Below are 18,068 nucleotides of genomic sequence, written 5' to 3'. Positions count from 1 at the left end.
TGGGCGTTTAGATTTTGAAGGGCATTTTAAAGACATGGGACATGACCCAGGTGTAGCTGAGGTTAGCGAGGATTTCCCAGTTTACCTGAATGACAAAGAACAGGGGGCACTGGCGCACAGCCCCAGCAGTGGAGGGAGCTGCGGTGCTGCAACTCACTGCCCAACTCGCCTCCAATGTCCCACAGAGCAGGGGGCTGCTGCTCTTGGCTGCGGCTTTTGAGGTCCTGTGATGAGAAAATAGAGAGCCATCGGCAGCAGGAGATGGAGCCCAGGTGACTTTGCTATACCAAGAAATTGCAGACGCATACACTTCTTTTTTTTTTTTTTAAAGCTGCTTTTTGATGGGCCCCACCATAAAGCCTTACAAGAAGTGCCCCAGGAAGCAGGGGCAGCAGCAGGGAAACCTTCCCAAGGTGAGGACCAGAAAAGCCCCTGGGAGCACAGCAGGCACAAGACCCATACGGAAGGATGTGTGCAAAGCCAGGCTCTGCCCGGACCTCGCACGTGTGCCCAGCCTCTGCACCTTTTTAAATATTTCAGTTCTTTGAGATCTCCGTTTCACATTTCGATTTCCTGCAGTACAGTAAATTTATCTTTGTCGCCCAGCTCTCCCCAGCTCTTCCTCCTCCTTATCTTTCCCTCTGTATGACTGCAAACACCGGCGTTATCTTTGCTGCGATAAACCCTGCCGGCTGTGATGCGCCGCTCACCGATGGCACAGCCCCGCGCACAGGGGTGTCACGGCTCTGCCGCGGTGCCCCCGCCTGGGGCACGGCCATGCCAGCAGCTGGGGGGGGGGGGGGGGTGACCGGTCCCCCAACATCGGGGCAGCACCCCCATGGGTCACTGCCACCGCCCCCATGGCTTGAGTCCCACTGGCAGCCCAGAGGCACCACGTCCCATTCCAGTCCCATCAATGCTGGAGACATCCAGTCGCCTCAGTTAAATGCTAAATTTACTTTATTTTTCTTTAAATGCTATTATATTGAATCATTCTCAGCGTTCCTACAGCTCCCCTTGCCCACAGACCGATGCAGCCTGCAGGGATCAAACAAATGCCCAAGGCTGTGGGCAGGAGATGGCAGAGGGCAGCAGGGCACAAGGACGATCCCGTTGTGCACCGCTGCACATCCTGCACCTTGTGGGAACCTCCCCATAAAGAAGGTCGTTCCCCGTTTTGCCAAAGCACATCAGTTAGTCACACAGCTCTTACCTGGCTGCACCTGCATTTCGAGACGTCAGAGGCTGTAGAAGTGCAGAAGCAACATTTTGTGGGCATAATTGTCAGAGGCCTGGGGAGAGAGAGGAGGGATGAGCTGATGAGATCCCAGGTGACCCCAGCCCACCACCGAGCAGCAATGTGTGGGACTGACCAAGGGATTGGGATGGGGCACACATTGGGGACCCCAATGCAGGCTCTGGACCCCTGGAAGTGCAGAGGGGCAGCACCGAGCTGTGGGGCTGGGAGAGGGGCACGGGGGCTGGCACCTCCATGGGGCCATCCCGGGCTGTGGGGCCCTCCTGGCCCCAAGCTGCTGCTCACCAGCACAGGGATTGGTGTTCCTCCTCCAGACCCCAGAAGTTAAAATATCTCAACAGCAAGGAGCAGGGAGAGCATCCAGCACTTCAGTGAGAAATGTCATCCTAATAACGGCTTCACCATCCTGGGCGTGAGTTGGGAGCAATCCAATGAAAACAGTAACAATAAAAAACAAGCAGGTAAAATAAAGTCACCTTCTTCTTGCCATTTCGCAGCAGCAGCATCTGCGGTCCAAGCTGCGAGCACGCAGCACCCCCTGGTGCCACCGCCTCTGCTCGGGGATGCTGCTCGCAGAGCAAGTCAGGGTGCCACGGATGGACAGGGTGCTCCAGAAAGGTGCTGGACGAGACTGGAAAAGCAGTCAGCAAACTGGGTGCTTGTTTTGTAAAATTTTACTGAGCCATAAGACATATTGAAGCTATTTTCTTGCACAGGACCATGCTACACCTGTGTTTCAGAGGTACAAGCTCACAGATGTGTGAGCCGTGTGTAAATCCTGCCCGCCCAGCTCCGAGCAGAGAGCACACCGTGCTGTGCCTATTCCTGTCCCGATGGTCCCCACCCCACAGCAGGGGACAGAAACCCAGACAGCTCCTCCGTGGTCTGGGAAAGGAGACATGGATCCCAGCTCTCGTCTTGCTTCCCAGCCCCAAACGGCAGAGATGCTGAGAGAAAAACTGGCCTCATCCCCGGCAGCTGATAATTAGCAGGGGGGGAAACCTCCCCAGTGCCACGCGAGGACTCTTCGAATCTCATCACCTGCAAGCACTCAGCTCCCACCTCCCTGCTGGGGCACCTCGGGGGCTGCACCCAAACCCCCCCAGCCTCCCCAGAGGGGTTTTTTCATTCTGGATCACACGCAGCAGCAGGGCACCCACTAAGCCCACCTGCAGAGAGGTTATTTATCTGCAGGGGAAGCCCCAGAAATTCCCAAACCCTCCTAAATATTTGCTTCCTGGCTGCCAGCAGCCACTAACTTGCCAACTGGGGAATGTATTTGTCTGCTCCCCTCTGTATATTTTCTGCTTTTCATTATAATTTGCTAAAGAATACATTACAGCACATTATTTATCGCACCCAGCAGCTCCGTGGCCCCGAGGAGCGTCACCAATAAATCAGCCCAGCATCGCCTGGCGCCCAGCACCTGCGCGAGCTGCCGCTTCCCTGCACCAGGGAAGTTCTCCCGTGTTCCCCAGGCAGACGTGAGGGAATCTGATCACGTTCGTTAAATCCTCGAGCAGCCACCTCTGATCCGTCCCCCCCTGGCAGGAACCCCGGGAGCAGGCGGAGGCTGGCGGGAGGCTCCGAGCACGCACCACGGATCCGGCCGATCCAGATCCAGCACGAGGGAGGCGATGCGAAGGCATCCAGAGCTGACAGGCAGCCAAAGAGAGGGGAGAAGCAATTCAGGGAAGGGGAATTTGGCACCGGCACTGAGCCGGCACTGGAGAATTGGACAGCTTGCAAGCGAGGCGGCTGGCTGGAGGCGATCCGAGCGCAAACGCGGCAGTGCCTCCTCGAGCCCCGCACAAAGCTGGGTGCCTGGGCTGGGTGAGGGCCATCGGTGCTGCCGAGAGGTGCCCTTGTTCTCCCAGACACAGCTCCCAGGGGGAAGGGGCCCCCAAGCCACAGACCTGCTCATCACTGACACACGTCCCTGTGAAAACTTCAGCCTCTGCTGCTGGGGGAGGAAAGGCCGGTGGTGGCACCTGCATGGCATCAGGGCACCCTTCAGCCGATCTCCTGATAAATGCCAGGTGAGGCACCAGCTTTGGGAAGGGAAATGCTGCCGGCACGAGGCTTCAGGCACAGAGGGCTCTAGGGGAAGCTCCAGCTGAGATTTCTCAGGTTCAACCTTCCCTTTCAAGCTGCTGCACACCACCTTTGAAGCAAATCACTTTGCAAATACTGATTCATTAATTTTAAAACACCCATCCTAAATAAATGGTATCTTGGTTTACAGATGGGGAAATCAAGGCACAGAAAAATGAAGGGCTTGGTGCCTGCAGCAGAACCGGGAACAAAACCCTCTCCCTGTGTTTTAACTACAAAATCATCTTTCCTCATTAGCAGCTAATCAGAACTACCAGAGGGGAAGAGATTACAGACAGGGCGGAGAGGGGAGTAACTGAGAGAAATACAGACATCAAAACAGATTTTCATTTATTTACTCATTTATCACAGTGAGTCACAGGCTTCAAGTTCATTCAAGTCTGCGTTAGCCTTGCAGGATTTTGGGTGCCCTCTCCAAAACCTCACAAGTTAATAGGTGGCAGCCACGCACTGTCTCGGGCAGGAGAAAATCTGAAGTTTGGGGCTGATCTCAGGAAGCCTTATATTGCTTTGCCTGCTAGATTAGAAGGAACCACTAATCTCCACTTGCCAGCCTCCTAATCTTTATGGGAGCTCAGATAAGTTATCAGAAACTTGCTTATTAAAGGCAGCCCTGCCCGTGCCGCGGGCTGGCCGAGGACTCGAGGCTCTGGGGCTGGCACCAGGCTGGTAGCGCCACGCAGCACCGCTGTGTGCCCTGGAGGCATTTTGCACCCAGCCGAGACACTTTCATCTCCAATCAGCCACCAAAGCAGCTCCCAGAAAGCACCCTATGCGTTTCTGGCCCTGGCTAACAGCCAGGTGAGGAGGGAGGCGAGGGGGGCTGAACTCGAGGCCGAGCACCAGCCAGACCCCAGCGGGGACATGTCCCCTGCCCCATCCCCCTGAGCCCTGCCCCATGTCCCCATGTCCCCAGCAGAGGCTGGCTGTCCTCATTCAGAGGTGGACACCCAGGACATGGAGGAGCTCAGACAGGTCGCTGCCCACACGGTGAATTTCCCCCAGCATCTCCAGCCTCGTGCACGAGAGCGCAGCAGGAAATGAGGCACATATTTTTAAATAAAGGGAGGAAATGGTGTCTTTGTGTCAGACAAGTGGAAGAAATCCAGGACCAAGAGACTGCAGAGCCTTTCCACTTCAGACAGCAGGTGCTCTCCAAGATGTGGTTATGGCAACAAAATAAATGATGGATAATTGCTTTTGTGACAACTTGCCAATTAAATTAGACTCAGCAGAATAACATAATGACAATTTGTTATGCTCTGGTGGGCACTAACACACCAATCATAATTAAATGCTATGACTGAAATAGAATGCTGCTGTACACAGGAATATATAACCCCAATTCCCTCCCAGTGAAACATTATAGGTTCAGACTTGATTTCAATTTCTGGAGGATAATAGCATTAGCGCACATCAGAATGAGCTTGCAATATGCATACAAGCAGCAGCACAGAGACAGCAGCAAGGACAGCCGAGCTGCCTGAGTCCCAGCGGGGACCCTGCGCATCCTTCCTGGCACAGGGGCTCCAAGCAGCGGGGACATGGCCGTGTCCCCGCCGTGTCGCGGGCAGGTCTCACGTCCCCGCTGGGCAGCGGGTGGCCGGCCCCGAGCTCCATCACAGCTCTAGCACCAGGTGAGAGCACACAGGGCCAGGGCCAGGAGCTCTCCTATGGCGGGGCCAATGCTGCACGGGCAGCGTGCTGTGCCTCAGCGCAGCCCCAGCAGTCAGATCGCGTGGGCACCGTGGGGTCATTACCTGCCAAACTCCAAAGCAATGCCCTTCCCATGGTGCAGCATGGGCAGCAATTTGCTCCAGCCTATGGGGTTAAAAAAAAATAAAAATAAAAAATTCGTTCACTCATTGGAAAACAAAACTGGACAGACAGTAGGAACCGAGGGTGCAGAACGCAGCCCCGCACGGCTCGCAGCACCAGCAGCACCAAGCCCTGCTCCTCCAGGACAGCCAGCAGTTACCCAAATGAAAGCTTTCTTAATCCAGGTGATGCAAAGCAGGCTTTTGCCTTGATCTAAGTGCCAAGTGATGAGACTGCCTTGTACTCAGCTCTGAACAGGTACAGCTTTCTGGAATATTCCACGGTTCAAAATGGGGATAAAGAGAGCAGGTCTGTAGGAAAATTATTCAAAGGTGACATGTTTGCATGTGTGTACACAGCGGGTGGGAGACGTGGCCACCCGGTGCTGCCGTGTGTTCAGACCACACAAAAACAGTGCTGGAGCACCACGAAGCTCCCTTCGTCTGGGAGGGTCTGAGCTTGGACTGTCACAACTGGAAACAAGCAATATTTTAACAGCTCATCTGGAGCTGCAATTTTACACGTTAAATGCCTTACTACCTGCCTTAATGAAGCTTGGCATCGGCACGGGCAGGTCACCTGGCTTTCTGGCGCAGCTGGCGAATTATTCTGTCGGCTCCAAGCACAAGGCCTGATCCTATTAAATCCTTCGTTCCTCTGCCCTCAGCACATAACAGCCGATAATCTGTGGGCGCGTGACCTGTGCCTGGTCGGGATGTGCTGCAGCACGTAGCCCAGCACCCACCCAGCTCTGCCCCGGCTCACTCACCCCGCACCCTGGGGGCCCCAAATGCACCCCCAGCAGCTTTTGTCGCCCCCTCAGAGACTTCTCTGTGCAGCACCAGCAGCAGCACAGGCCAGGCTCGCAGCACATCGGGTTCAGGACGGCTCTGGAGAACAGAGCCCTGAAGTCAGAAGCAGGCAGTGCTGCTGCCATCGCTCGCGCTGCTGTGGCACGTGCAGATGTGGTGGGCAATGGTAGAGGCGCCTGACTCCAGTCGAGACTTCTAGAGTCCACGATGGGCTCTGCTAGAGAACTGGCCGAGTTCTTCATCCCCATGTTTTCAGGCAAGGCCCCTCATTTTAGGAATTGACCTTGGAAAACCTTCAGCCTGACTCTCAGGGATGTAGAAAGGGTTCCCTCCTGCCTTCCATTGTCTTTCATTTTTGATGCCTCAAGGAGTAAGGAACCTTGTAACCGATACTTTGGCATTTATTGTCACTTAAAAATAGCTTGGCAATCAGAAAGAGGAACTGCTACACACACACCACTCATCTTTCAGGAGGAAAGAGGTCAGCAATTTAGCTCAGAAAAGGTCACATAGCTACTCCGTAATGGGGTGTAGGATTGCAAGACAGCAAAAGCTTTGCTCCAGTCATTAGCAAGTGTTACAATACCAGAAGACAGGTTTGCCCCGCACAAGGAAATTATTCGAATGCACAACTTGCCCTGCAAAGGCAAAGGGCAGGCGACAAGGTCACATCTGTGGCTTTGCCCCGCAGGAGGCAGGGGCAGCACTGCACACCCAGCTGGTAGGGGCCAGCACGGGGAGCAGGGGACAAAGGCAAGGTCCCGGCTGCCCCGCACCCGGCTGCTCCCCCTTCACTCTACGCCCTGTGCCCGCCCGTATACCCTGCTCGGTCCTGAGGGAAACAGATTTCTTTTCACGCACTTTTCTGGGTGGAAGCTTGGGCTCCTTTCCATGCTGGTACCAGGCTCTGGGATGAAGGCACGGCCAACGTCACCATCGCAGGCATTTTCTGTACTGCCTGGCACTCCGGCCATGCAGAGCAGGGCAGAAGCACACAAAAAAAATCCACAGCTAGCAAGAGCCCCGTCACCACCACCGCCTTCATCACCACCACCGCCTTCATCACCACCACCATCACCCCCACCTTCATCACCATCACCCCCACCCCCACCTTCGCCACCCCCACCTTCATCCCCATCACCTCCATCACCTCCATCCCCATCCCCACCACGGCCGGCTGCAGGCAGCCTGCGGAGCGCGGCCCCCCCCTAGCGGTGCCGGCCCGCTGCTGGGCCTGGCCCCGTTCCCAGCCCCCTTCCCGGCCCCCGTTCCCGGCCCCCCTGGGGCCCGTGCACCGTGGACCGGCACCGTGCCCCCCCCCCGCAGCCCCGCTTCCCGGCGGGCCCCCCCTGCCAGGCCGCTGCCCTTTTGCTGGCTGCTGGGGGGGGTGGGGGAAGCGCTGGGCGAATAATAAATAGCGTTCCCCAGGCTCTGGCCCAGAACCTTTTAATTACCGTCGTTGGGTTGCTCTCAGGTCACGCTGAGTGGCATTTCAATCCCAGCCCAGCAAATGCATCCGTCAAACGCGCGGTATCAAAAGGCAGAACTCTGCTCTTAATTGTGCTTTGCCCTAATTGCACCAAATTCTCCAGTCCGCATCCTTTCCCGGCGGCTGACCCCCGCTACCTGCCGGCCGTAAGAAGGCAGCGGCGCAGGAGAACAGCGCTAACCACTGCTCCCACCGCCACCAGCCTCCCCGGGACCCAAAGGCTGGCCCTGCCCTGTGAGCTGCCAGGAACTAATTCCCTAATTTGCACCGCAAGGGAATGGCACCTCCCTTATCACCTCCGCTGGCTCACTGGAAATTTATGCTCACTCATATATTTATTTTTCCAGCTAATTTGACCACGCTTCAGAGCAGCAGCGTGAAGGGGCTCTTACTGCCGCTGCCCTGACCGTGCTGCACGCGTGGGGCGTCCGCAGGGAGCACAGGGAGGGGAAGCCAGGCAGAGGCCAAGGAGCACAAACGGCTCGCCCAGCTGGCAGCACTCTGCCTGGGGAGCAGCTTCCAGAGGCCTTTTCCAGCGCAGAAACACGGAGAAAGCATTCCAGCTTCCTTCTTGGGCACTCTGTGTAGGAACTGACCCAGGGCAGAGTGCGAGGCCACTGCTCCATTCCATTCCCTACACTTGTTGTTCCTCCAAGTGCTCCAGAAGACCGAAGGAAGACACAGCAAGCTCAGTGAAGATGCAGGGATGAAGCAGGTTGTAGCAGGTGCCAGGAGGAACGGCTTTCTCTGTCATCTTGGCAATATTTTAGAGAAGTGACAACAAACAGGAGGCCTCCAAGCTGTTAATGAAGTGAGTGAGAAACCTCTCCCGTTACGGCATCCAACTTCACCGTACTGCTTTTCGTTTTGAAGTATTTCCACCAGCAATTTTGGGCAAGCCCGGAGTGATAATGCAATAGAGGGTTGGTTTTTTTTTCCCAATATATTTACCTCAGTTAAACATACAAAACACAAAGCAAAGTCAGAAAGCTGCAGTGTAGGAGGTGTGGAACTGTTGGTCAGCCCTCTGTTGGGCTAGCAACAATTGCTTGGCACATGCAAGAAGAGAAATTTACATCACAGCTGCCAGAGTTTTCCTAACGAGGGCAGCTTGCCTTGGCCCTAATCAAAACAGGATCCTGTGATTTAAAGAAACCCCCACTCAAAAGCTTGCGGCAGATGACTGAAGTGCAGACACCTTACTCCCAGTACGTGCACCTCCTCTCCAGCATAGGTTTGGACCAAATCCCATTTTAATTGACTTTTTCTGTCGTTCACTCCCCATATCTGTTTACATTAGCCCATCTCCTACCATTGACCCAGCACAGCAGTTCCCAAACTTGGTCTGCGTGGATACTTGCACTGCATTCACCTCTGTACGGGGCTGTTACACGTGGATTTAGCGATGCAGGCAGTAATTCATGCTCCACGTGGAAGCACCTTGCACAGCCAGGCATCCACACCACCCCCCTCAGCTCTAGAAACAGATTGCCCAGAGGTCACAGTTACAGAAGTGCTAAGATAGAGAGGCTGTTGCTCTTGTAATAAAGTCTTGCACCCCTCTGGAATTACTGAGCAGGATTAGAAATAAAGTTTGACCTTCCAAGGATAAGTGAGTAATTCCACTATAATTACATTGCAATCAGGAGGTGAATCAAGCCATACAAAAACAAATGATGAGCGTTTTTAAGTCATACGTATTGTATGGCAGTAAAAAAGTATATGTGAGAGTTTGCTTGAATCGCATTCAGCAGCGTCACAAAACTGTTGTGGAGGACGGGTGTGGAAGGCAGGTACAAAACCAAAAGGAAATCTTGACCTTTTCTTTCTTGGGGGAGAGCCAGAAGAGGAAGAGATCTGCTTGACATGATTTAAACCTGTTTGTTCTCTTCTTGTTACTGTTTCTCCCTTCGCCTGAACACAAAATTCTTAACAAAAAACAAGCTAGGCAATCGAGTTCACAGATGTGGGAAAAATGCGAGTCTAATCAGCTCTGAATTCTAGGATTGATTGCTATTTTCCAGTTTTTCTGTGCCCAATTTTCAGTGACTATTTCTGTAACACCACTCCACTTTGTCTTCAGCAAAGAGTTATAACAGCGCATCCTTCACACTTCTGAGGTGACTGATGGCATTAAGAGTCACTAAAATTTTCAAAAGATCCAACTTATTTGGTATTATTATATTTTATCCTCTCAGGAATTTAAGCAAGTGACAAAACAGAGAGAACATATTAGAACACTTATATAAATAGCATCTCTTCTGAATTAGCTATAAAAAGATGACACTTCAGACAGCTGTTAGAATGCATCAAACAAACAGCATCGGACATTTCAGCAGCAGGACTGTCACAAACTGTACCATCACTGCAAGAAGTTAAGAAACATCTTTACTAGTGCAAATGAGACACCTGAAAAGACAATTTCTCATTTTAAAGAAAACGTTTAATTTTCCACCTCAAAAGCTGAGACAACGTTCAAAAACAAGGTCATCTCATAACCACGGGCTGTGCACACACGGGTTCCTGAGCAGGTGAATGCCACCTGCACGTTACGCCCAGCCGCGGGACGTGCGGAGACAATGCTACAGCTGTTAGGACACGGGGTTTTCCTTCTGTGCTTCTGTCAGTTCTGGCAGCTGCTCCTCCACATCTTTCTTCTTTCCCTGCATCTCCTCCAACACGCTTTGAAGTTGCTGATGTAGCACAAAATCCCTGGCTTCAGCATCCTGGTGACTCTGTTGTGCTACCTACAGTCAGAGGCAGACAATCACAAAACAAAACCCAAGCAACCAAAAGAAATGGCTGCAAGAAGTTTCTTTCGAAGCACGACTGAAGAGAGCACCAGAAAGCAACAGCCAGTGTGTATGTCCGAGAAAGCTGACAGCTAAGTTCTAACTCATGCTTAGGTTATTATCAAAGCACGTACAGCCTCGAGGTATCACCAGGGCAAGAAATGAAAATGAGATCGCTGACCTCAAGGTAAAAGATTAAAGCCAGCTGGCCGTTTCATCTTTTCACAAGCTCGTCGGACATTACACTTGTAATAGAACCAATTTCTGCTCCTGGTCAGCCTCTTTTATTGAAGAGGCACTACGGATGCTCAGCCCACGGGTAATTGGACAATGAGGAGAACGGAGAGCACATTGCAGGAGAGAATAACAACCGAATTTAGTTTACAGAGCTGCCGTTTTTATAAACGGTTTTTCTCCTTTCTTTTTGAGGGTGTTCAAACTAAAAGGACAGCATTCTCAAAAGAGCTGCTTATCTTTCAGACTCGAACCAAGTGAAAAGATTGCTAACCACCACAGAGCAGCAGTGTTCTACTCTACCTGATGTGCTCTTCTGGAAGCATCATCAGTTTGCTTTTTTACCCCATTTTACATTGGGAGTTACATGACAATTGTCTGAAGTAACAAGGAACTAGACCCCACGTGCCCAGGAGCCGTCTCCTCTCTTTTGCATCCATGAAAATAGCTGCAAGGCACTTTGGACAATTCTTCTGGGTAGTTATTTTCTTACCAAAGACATAAGCAAACGAGCCCCAAACTACAAATACAAAAACAACTGAAGTAAGTTTGTGGCTTGTTTCTGCTGTCGTTATTGACGGTGGTTTTGTTTTTTGAAGCAAATTTATGTATACGTTTCCAAATCAGGATTAAAATTAAAGAACGAGACTGATACTCCATTAGAATACTTAATTACTAAGAAGGGATCGAAAAGATAGAAAAAACGTGCCAGCTATCTCCAACACTGAAGAGGTTCTGTTTTATTCTCTGGTACCTTATAGAGAGTTTAATTTGGACTAACTCAGTCTTAAGGACCTGGAAATGAAGCTTTTTGAGTCCACAGGCCAATTCATTTTCTGAATATTTAATACTTACTTTATCTGTTCCTCTTCTCTGCAAAATTATCCCACTGGCTAAAAGCGCTTTTCCTGTTTCTTCAAACAATTTTTCCTCTTCAATTTTCCCTTCTTCTTTCAATTCATTGTATTTCTCAACAAACCTAGATTTCAAGATTGTATTTTTACTCTCACAAATACAGTTTTGGTTTGCTGACCTAAGAGGAGACACGGACAAGTTTCAGAAGCATTTTTGAGTTTAATTATGTATCAACAAAAAAATATTTACCTTTGGCAAGTCGATTTGTAGTTTGGTTGTGATAAATCAAAAGGTCTTGGACCGCTTCCGTACACTCTATAAAATTTCCTGTTCGAAAAAATAAAACAGTTCAGGTTTTCAAGCAAAGAGAGACACGGTTTGGAAGTAAATGAACGAGATTGGGGTCACCAAATTTAGTCTACAAGAGTCAGCCAATTTAGTCTACGACGAGATGTATTCACGTAACCGATTCTCCTTTTTTCCACTGGGCATTAGGTCACGCAGAGATGTCTGCTACGGAATTTAACCGTTACTCTAGGGCTGCACCTGAGGAGCACCGCGAGTCCTGCACAGAGGGTTCGGCTGAGCCCACCCTGGCCTTTTCCGCCGCAGCTGAGCCTTCCCCTGGCGCCCCGTGCAGCTCCACCAGTAATTACGGGCACGCAGGAGACCTGACGCCGTCAGACTTAGCACCGCGAGCCGCTCCTCGTGACGCACACGAGCGGGAAGGGCTCTGCCTGAGGGACGAGAGGCTGTCACGGCGCTGCGGCGCGGGGACCCCGGGGGCCTCAGGAGGGTCCCCCGGGGATCTGAGCCGGGCCGGGGGAAGCGAGGGGCCGTCCCCGTGCCCCGACTCACGCTCGCACTCGGTCCTCGGGGTAGAAGAGCTCCGCGACGCCGTCCCTCGCGCGGCCGTAGCGCGGCCGGGGCAGGCGGTAGCGCGGCTCGCGGCGCGGCGGGCAGGCTGCGTACACCTCGAACCACAGCGGCTTGCGGAGCAGCCCCACGCGCAGCAGGTCGCGGGTCCTGCGGGGACAGGCGGGGGCTCAGAGGGACTCAGGGGGGGCTCGGGGCCGCCCCGGCCGACCCCCCCCCCCCCCCATCCCCCCGGCCCTACCGGCTGAAGACGCTGCCGACCTTCTGCACGCGGCTCCCCGCCATGGCGGCGCCAGGCCGCCCCTAGCAACGCCGCCACCTAGCAACGGCCAGCCCGGAAGCGGAAGCGCCTGCCCTCCGCGCCGCCGAACCAATCAGCTGGCAGGGCGCGCTCAGGGCGCGCAGGCAGAACGAGTCGATAGCCGAGCGGGTGCCCACCCCGATTCACCCCACACCCCCCCGCCATTTAAAGGGGCAGCACCACCGTGGCCGAGCCCCGCCACCGCCCCCGGCCCGGTCACGAACACGCGGGGCCGGGGCCCTCGGGGCCCTTCCGCCGCCCTTGGTGTCCCCCGACGGGCACGGGGCTGAGACCCAGACCCCCACGGGCCTCCGGAGCCCTGAGGGTCCTCTCCACCTGCCTGGGCAGCACCTGCTGGGATCCGTCCTGCTTTTGGGACTAAAAGTCCTGAAACAGGTCCCAGATCTATCCTGCTTTTGGGGCTAAAAGCCCCCAAACAGGTCCCAGATTCATCCTGATTTTGGGGCTAAAAGTCCCCAAACGGGTCCCAGATTTATCCTGCTTTTGGGACTAAAAGCCCCAAAACAGGTCCCAGAGCAGCGCTACCGCACCCCTGCGTGGGCCGAGCAGGGACCTCGGTGCTCCGGGGGCCAGGGCACGGACCCGGCCTGGAGGCTGAGGGACGCTGTGTAAAATGTGACCTCGCACCCCAAAACCACGCACACCCCACTCCCGGGCCCTCAGCGGCTGTTTTGGTTCCCCTGCCGTGCTCCCACCGTCACGGGGCGGCCGTGCCCACCCTGCAGCGGGGGCACTGTGCCTCCCCGGGGCCTGCGAGCGATGGCAGACCAAGACGGGGCTAAGCAGGAGCCATGGCAGCAGCTGTCGCCCCGTTACGCTCGCTGAGTGCCTGCAGGGTGCGGGACGTGGTGGTGCTGCCGTCTCCGGTTTCTGAGGGAGCCATTTGGGCCGCCCTGCTCCCGGCCCCAGCCGGCGGCTGCGAGTGACGGGGCAGGACAGCTGCTGGCCCCAAAGGAGCAGGGAGCTGCTGTGGCTCTGCTGGGTGCTCCTGCAAGGAGGGGGCACATCAGAAACTGCTGCCCTGTGCTGCCCAGACACATCCTAGCACACACAGCCCGCCATTTATCTCCATACGGGAGGGAGGACATCCATATGGCCCGGCATCGTTTGGGGTCCTGCTGGCTGGGGCTCGTCCTCTGCCCCCATGGCACTCTGCACCCGCCCCGTCCACTGTCCCCCAGCTGAGCACCACTACGCGCCCATGGCAGCCTGGGGACCAGCGGTGGGGGGCCACAAACCTCCCCCCGCAGTGGGACACAGGGAGCTGGGGTCTCCCTTCGGTCCCCTTTTGGCATTGAGCATCACCCAGACAGAGCCAGCACCCGGCAGGATTGCACCCGGGCCTGATCCTGCCCCGGCAGCCCCGGCACTGCTCGCTGGGCCCAGGAGGTGGCAGCAGACGGTGCCTGGCTGCCAGCACCGAGCCCCAGCCTGTATTTTTTTTTACCCTGATTAATGAAATCCAACGGCTACACCAAGGTTGTTTGCTCTGCGCAAACAGCCTTCCCCCCGCCAGCGGTTCCATGAACCCAGCTTCTAAGAAGCACAAGGCAAGGACTGGTGCCTGTTCGCTAGGATGCAGCCCTCAGCCTGGGAATGAGCTGATGAAAAAAAAAAAAAAAGGGGAAAAAAAGTAAAGCATTCATTCACTCCTTCCATCTTGCAGTGTTATAAAGGAAGGGGGCAGTAAATTTCCACCGAAGCAGGTGCCCGATGCCAGCGTAAAACACCTCTAGCATTCACCATGGGCCAACCGCAGCTTTTAGTCCCGGGCTTCTCTCCGCTGCTGGGAGAAAGTTTTGAAAGACAAAACTCCTGCCCCTGTAGAGTGGAAGAATTCAAAAGGGAGTTGCTGGGACGGCTCCAGGGCTGCGTCTGAGCTGCTCAAAGGACTGGGCAGGCCCTGGTCTTTTCAGCTCTTTGAAAGAGCCCTGGCTCGCCCCTCGGGTTACGACGGCCTTCTTGGCTGCGGCGGGTAGGCCACATCCAGGGTTTCTCCAGCATTTTGATGCTTTTGACATTTAAGGCAAGAATGCCTTGACTTTTTCCAGCGTCTTCTTTCACAGGGGAAAGTTTCCAAGCCACACGTGAGGCTGGGCAGCTCCAATCCTGCCAGCAACCAAACGCTGCTCCCTGGCAGCTGGAGCTGGGCTGCGGACCGAGCTGCCAGGAGGTGGGGGCACGGAGCGGTGTTCCCAGGCCGGACCCTGTGGTTCTCAGCCCCCCCAGCATTGGGGTCTCCCCAGCACATTGGTGAGAGCAATGCTGGGACCAGCCCCGGGGGTGATCCCTCTTCATGCCGCCAGCTCAGAGCAATCCCACAGCCCAAGTGCTCCAGGCTTCCACACCTGCCGATCCCGCCAGCTCGGCACAGCGCCGAAAAATGCAGGGCTGGAGATTGATAACACATATTTCAGAAATAATTCATTATAATAACGTCTTTCCATCCCGCTAGGAGACAAGGCGAAGGAGCCAGACTGCCTGCCTGACAGACGCGGAGGAGTTGCTGTGCGATGGATAATGAAACAGTTTGAAGAAAATGCACACGCCCCATCCCCGAGAGGCTTGTTATTTCGGAATTAAGTGGGTAAGCCACAGCATTTTTCCTTTTCCGCTTTTTCTTGAAAGGCAGGTCCCGGTCCCCGCACACAGAGCTGGCAACAGGCACGCTGTGAGTTTACACACAGCCCTGGGGTCACAGCCCCCGGGGAGCATTGCTGCTCCCTGCTGCCCTCGGGGATTTCCCTGGCGAAAAGCCCATCCTTACGGCCTCTGAGCCCCAGGCCTGGGCTCCCCCGGCCATGAGCTCCTGGTCCTCTTCTCATGCTCTTCCACAACAGGCGGAGACAACCTGAGAGACGCAACGGGACCTGCTCCTGCCCCAAACGTCCTGCGGGGTGGGAGCAGGATCTGGCCCTGGATGCAGGAAGGAGCTCACCGGTGTAAGGGCCTCCCCTGGGCGCTTGCTTGCTTGAGGAACCACAGGATGCAACCTGCACACTGTCACCGGCAGGGAGGCGAGGAGACGGGGTGGCTTTGGGGCATCTGCAGCTACAAGGGGCATGGCCAGAGCGGCATCGAAGGGAGACATTTCCCTCCCCACCCTGATCTCTTTCCTTCCCAAAACTAACAGCAGCACAAAGCGAAATACATCGGTGTTAAGAGTACAACAGGACTTTATTATATGAATTACTATTAAACATCTTTAAGAAAAAAAATCACTTATGGAAATAAATTCTAAAATAGCAACACGCACACACCACAGATTGGTTTTGTTGTTTTGTTCCTTTTAGAACATTTTGTAGAGAAGTGATACAAACGTCACTGAGAATTGTACGTTTTTATGTAAGAAATGCATTTTGGCTTCCAAGCCGGTTTTAGTGGCCTTCCTACTCATTAGACCTGACTTATTTTTTTTTAAAGGAGATAAAAATAATCACTCTCCATCCTCCTTTGAAATGATGCTTTGTGCCTCCAAGATATTTCAAAATGGCTGCAGAGTGACATCATTCAGAGAGGCTTTGCCTAGACTAGGATATTTAAGGGCAAGTTGTTAGACCGTGTTAACAAACACAGCCCCAAGCCCCCGCGAAGCGCTGGGCTTGCACCCACCGCGTGCAGCGGACGGAGGCTGCCCAGTGACCCTGTCCCCACCACCGCCCCTATTTCCAGCAGGCCTGACCTGCGACGTGGCCTGGAAGTGGCTCGCCCAGGGCATGAGAGCGCAGACCAAAGCCTTAAGTGGCTCTTGTAAAAGGACAAGGAGCACGACAAACCCTCCTAGGGCCTCACCAGTGCTCGGCCATGGGCTTGAAGCACCCACCTGGCCACGAGCACCTCGCTGCTGTTCCCCCCCCGACCCTCACGCTGCCACCAGAGCAGCCGTCGGGTGACGGCGCCGCGGGGACAAGCAGCTTCCTACCCGCAGGAGCCCGAGCTTCTGCTCCACCACCTGTCGGTGCGTCCTGCACTCACGGAGACTTAGCTGAAAGTTAAGCACTCAGTAGCTCAGAGGCGCTGGAACATTTACAAGCTGTTCCAATTCCAAGCTTGGTTTTCTTCCAAAATATGCAGAGCTGCTTTGGGCTGGGAGGGAGCGGCAGCAGCCTCCTGCTAACCTCAGAGCCAGCAGAGGACGGGGAAGTCGCCCCCTCCTTGCTTTCTGCCAGTCCCAGGCTAGGGATAAAAGCCCCGCTCCGCTCCTGAAGGGCCTCCTGTTCCCAGCAAGAAGCCCCAGCTTCACACTTCGCCCCTGCACACAGGGGGACGCACACCCTGCCAGACACCGGTCCTATCCTGCACGGCGCAGGGCAGCACCGTGCCTCTCCAGCACCTCCCCACGTCCCACTGCTGCTGCCACAAAGTCACCTTCGAGGCAAGGCCGGCATCGCCTGGGACTGCTGAGCCCCCATCTCCTACAGCCAGTGCCAAGACTCGAGGGACGCTCCTCTCCCCTTCCTTACACAGAAAAGAAGCAGACGCCAAAGCCAGGATCAGTCCCGGGGGTGGATCTTCTGCTGCTCCGATTCGAGGGACTCGGACCTCGCCGGGCTCCTGGTGCAAGTGGCCTGCCTGTGACCACAGCGCCCAGGCTGGGGCAGAGCCCTGGTGCGGCCGGGAGCGCACGGGTTGTGCCGACGGCACGCCGTGCCCCCCAGCACCATGTCCCCCAGCACCATGTCCCCAGCACCATGCCCCCCAGTGCCATTTCCCCCGGCGAGGACGGCCTCGGGGCAGCGAGGCGCGGCGCTGTGGCGGCGAGGGCAGCGGCGCTCAGCAGGTGCAGCGGCTGCGCTGCTTGCAGGGAAAAAAAATCTTGGCGTCCGCTTCAAAGGCATGCGGGCTCCGGGGAGGATTTGAAAAGGAGCCTGTCGGGAGCCAGAGCCTGCAATGTGGGCTTTTGTTACCAAACCCCGCGGAGAGGCAGGGACAACAGTTGCGTGTGTGTCTGATGGCTGGGGCTGCCGCGTCTGCCGCCTTCACAGCTCAAATCTTGAAACATTTGTGCTGGTTCACAGGAGCCAGAAAGTGAAACAGGCACGTCTACAGCCACCTCCTGAATTGAGCAGTAAACAGATTATGCCGATAAAGGAGAAGAAAATGTGCTGGCGGGAGCGATTTCTGACTTAATGCTCGTCACTCATTACTTACACAGGGAAGGAATTTGTTTATGTAATTATTTTTAGCCTGACAGCATCTCTGAATGCTGCAACGATTCGAGCGCTGCCTCCCGGCCGCCCCTGCCCTCCCCTGGTAAAACGAGCCCCCAGGGAAGGGAGCTCTCCTGCTGCCACCCCAAGCCCCAGCCCCACGGCAGCTCCTGCAAGCCCTTGTGCAAACACTCCGTGCCGAGAACATCTCCGCCAGCCCCAGCTGCAAACACCCGGCTCGGGCTTCCAGCCCAAATCTGCACCTTACCTACAGCAGGGGCGTCCCCAGGCCCGCCGAGGGCCCTGCCTGGCACCTGGGGAGCACCACCAGCACGCCACCCGACGGG

The 18,068-nt window shown here is 55.0% G+C and overlaps 1 protein-coding gene and 1 long non-coding RNA gene across 2 annotated transcripts; one reads left to right on the top strand and one right to left on the bottom strand.

Annotated features, from left to right (window-relative positions):
• Nucleotides 1–9,913: 9,913 nt before the first annotated feature.
• MRPS23 (mitochondrial ribosomal protein S23) lies at nucleotides 9,914–12,610 on the bottom strand. Its single transcript, XM_035561165.2, has 5 exons — nucleotides 12,491–12,610; nucleotides 12,232–12,399; nucleotides 11,623–11,700; nucleotides 11,374–11,497; nucleotides 9,914–10,239 (listed from the first exon to the last, which is right to left on the bottom strand). The coding sequence occupies exons 1-5, from the start codon at nucleotides 12,532–12,534 to the stop codon at nucleotides 10,084–10,086; spliced, it is 570 nt and encodes a 189-aa protein (XP_035417058.1). The 5' UTR covers nucleotides 12,535–12,610; the 3' UTR covers nucleotides 9,914–10,083.
• A 2,039-nt stretch (nucleotides 12,611–14,649) lies between these two features.
• On the top strand, nucleotides 14,650–18,063 carry LOC118255157 (uncharacterized). The gene is made up of 3 exons (XR_004780889.2): nucleotides 14,650–14,824; nucleotides 15,027–15,158; nucleotides 15,412–18,063. It is a non-coding gene; the product is annotated as an uncharacterized LOC118255157 (long non-coding RNA).
• The last annotated feature ends 5 nt before the right edge of the window (nucleotides 18,064–18,068 follow it).

This window comes from Cygnus atratus, chromosome 20 (genome assembly GCF_013377495.2).
Source record: "Cygnus atratus isolate AKBS03 ecotype Queensland, Australia chromosome 20, CAtr_DNAZoo_HiC_assembly, whole genome shotgun sequence".
Taxonomy (NCBI): Eukaryota; Metazoa; Chordata; class Aves; order Anseriformes; family Anatidae; genus Cygnus; species Cygnus atratus.
This window is presented reverse-complemented; position numbering and strand designations above follow the sequence as displayed.

Coding starts and splice junctions, on each gene's coding strand:
- MRPS23 (XM_035561165.2), bottom strand. CDS start 12,534: ATGGCGGGGAGCCGCGTGCAGAAGGTCGGCAGCGTCTTCAGCCG. Junction 11,701..12,231: donor CCCGAGGACCGAGTGCGAGC/GTGAGTCGGGGC, acceptor TTTTTCGAACAG/GAAATTTTATAGAGTGTACG. Junction 11,498..11,622: donor TACAAATCGACTTGCCAAAG/GTAAATATTTTT, acceptor CTTGAAATCTAG/GTTTGTTGAGAAATACAATG.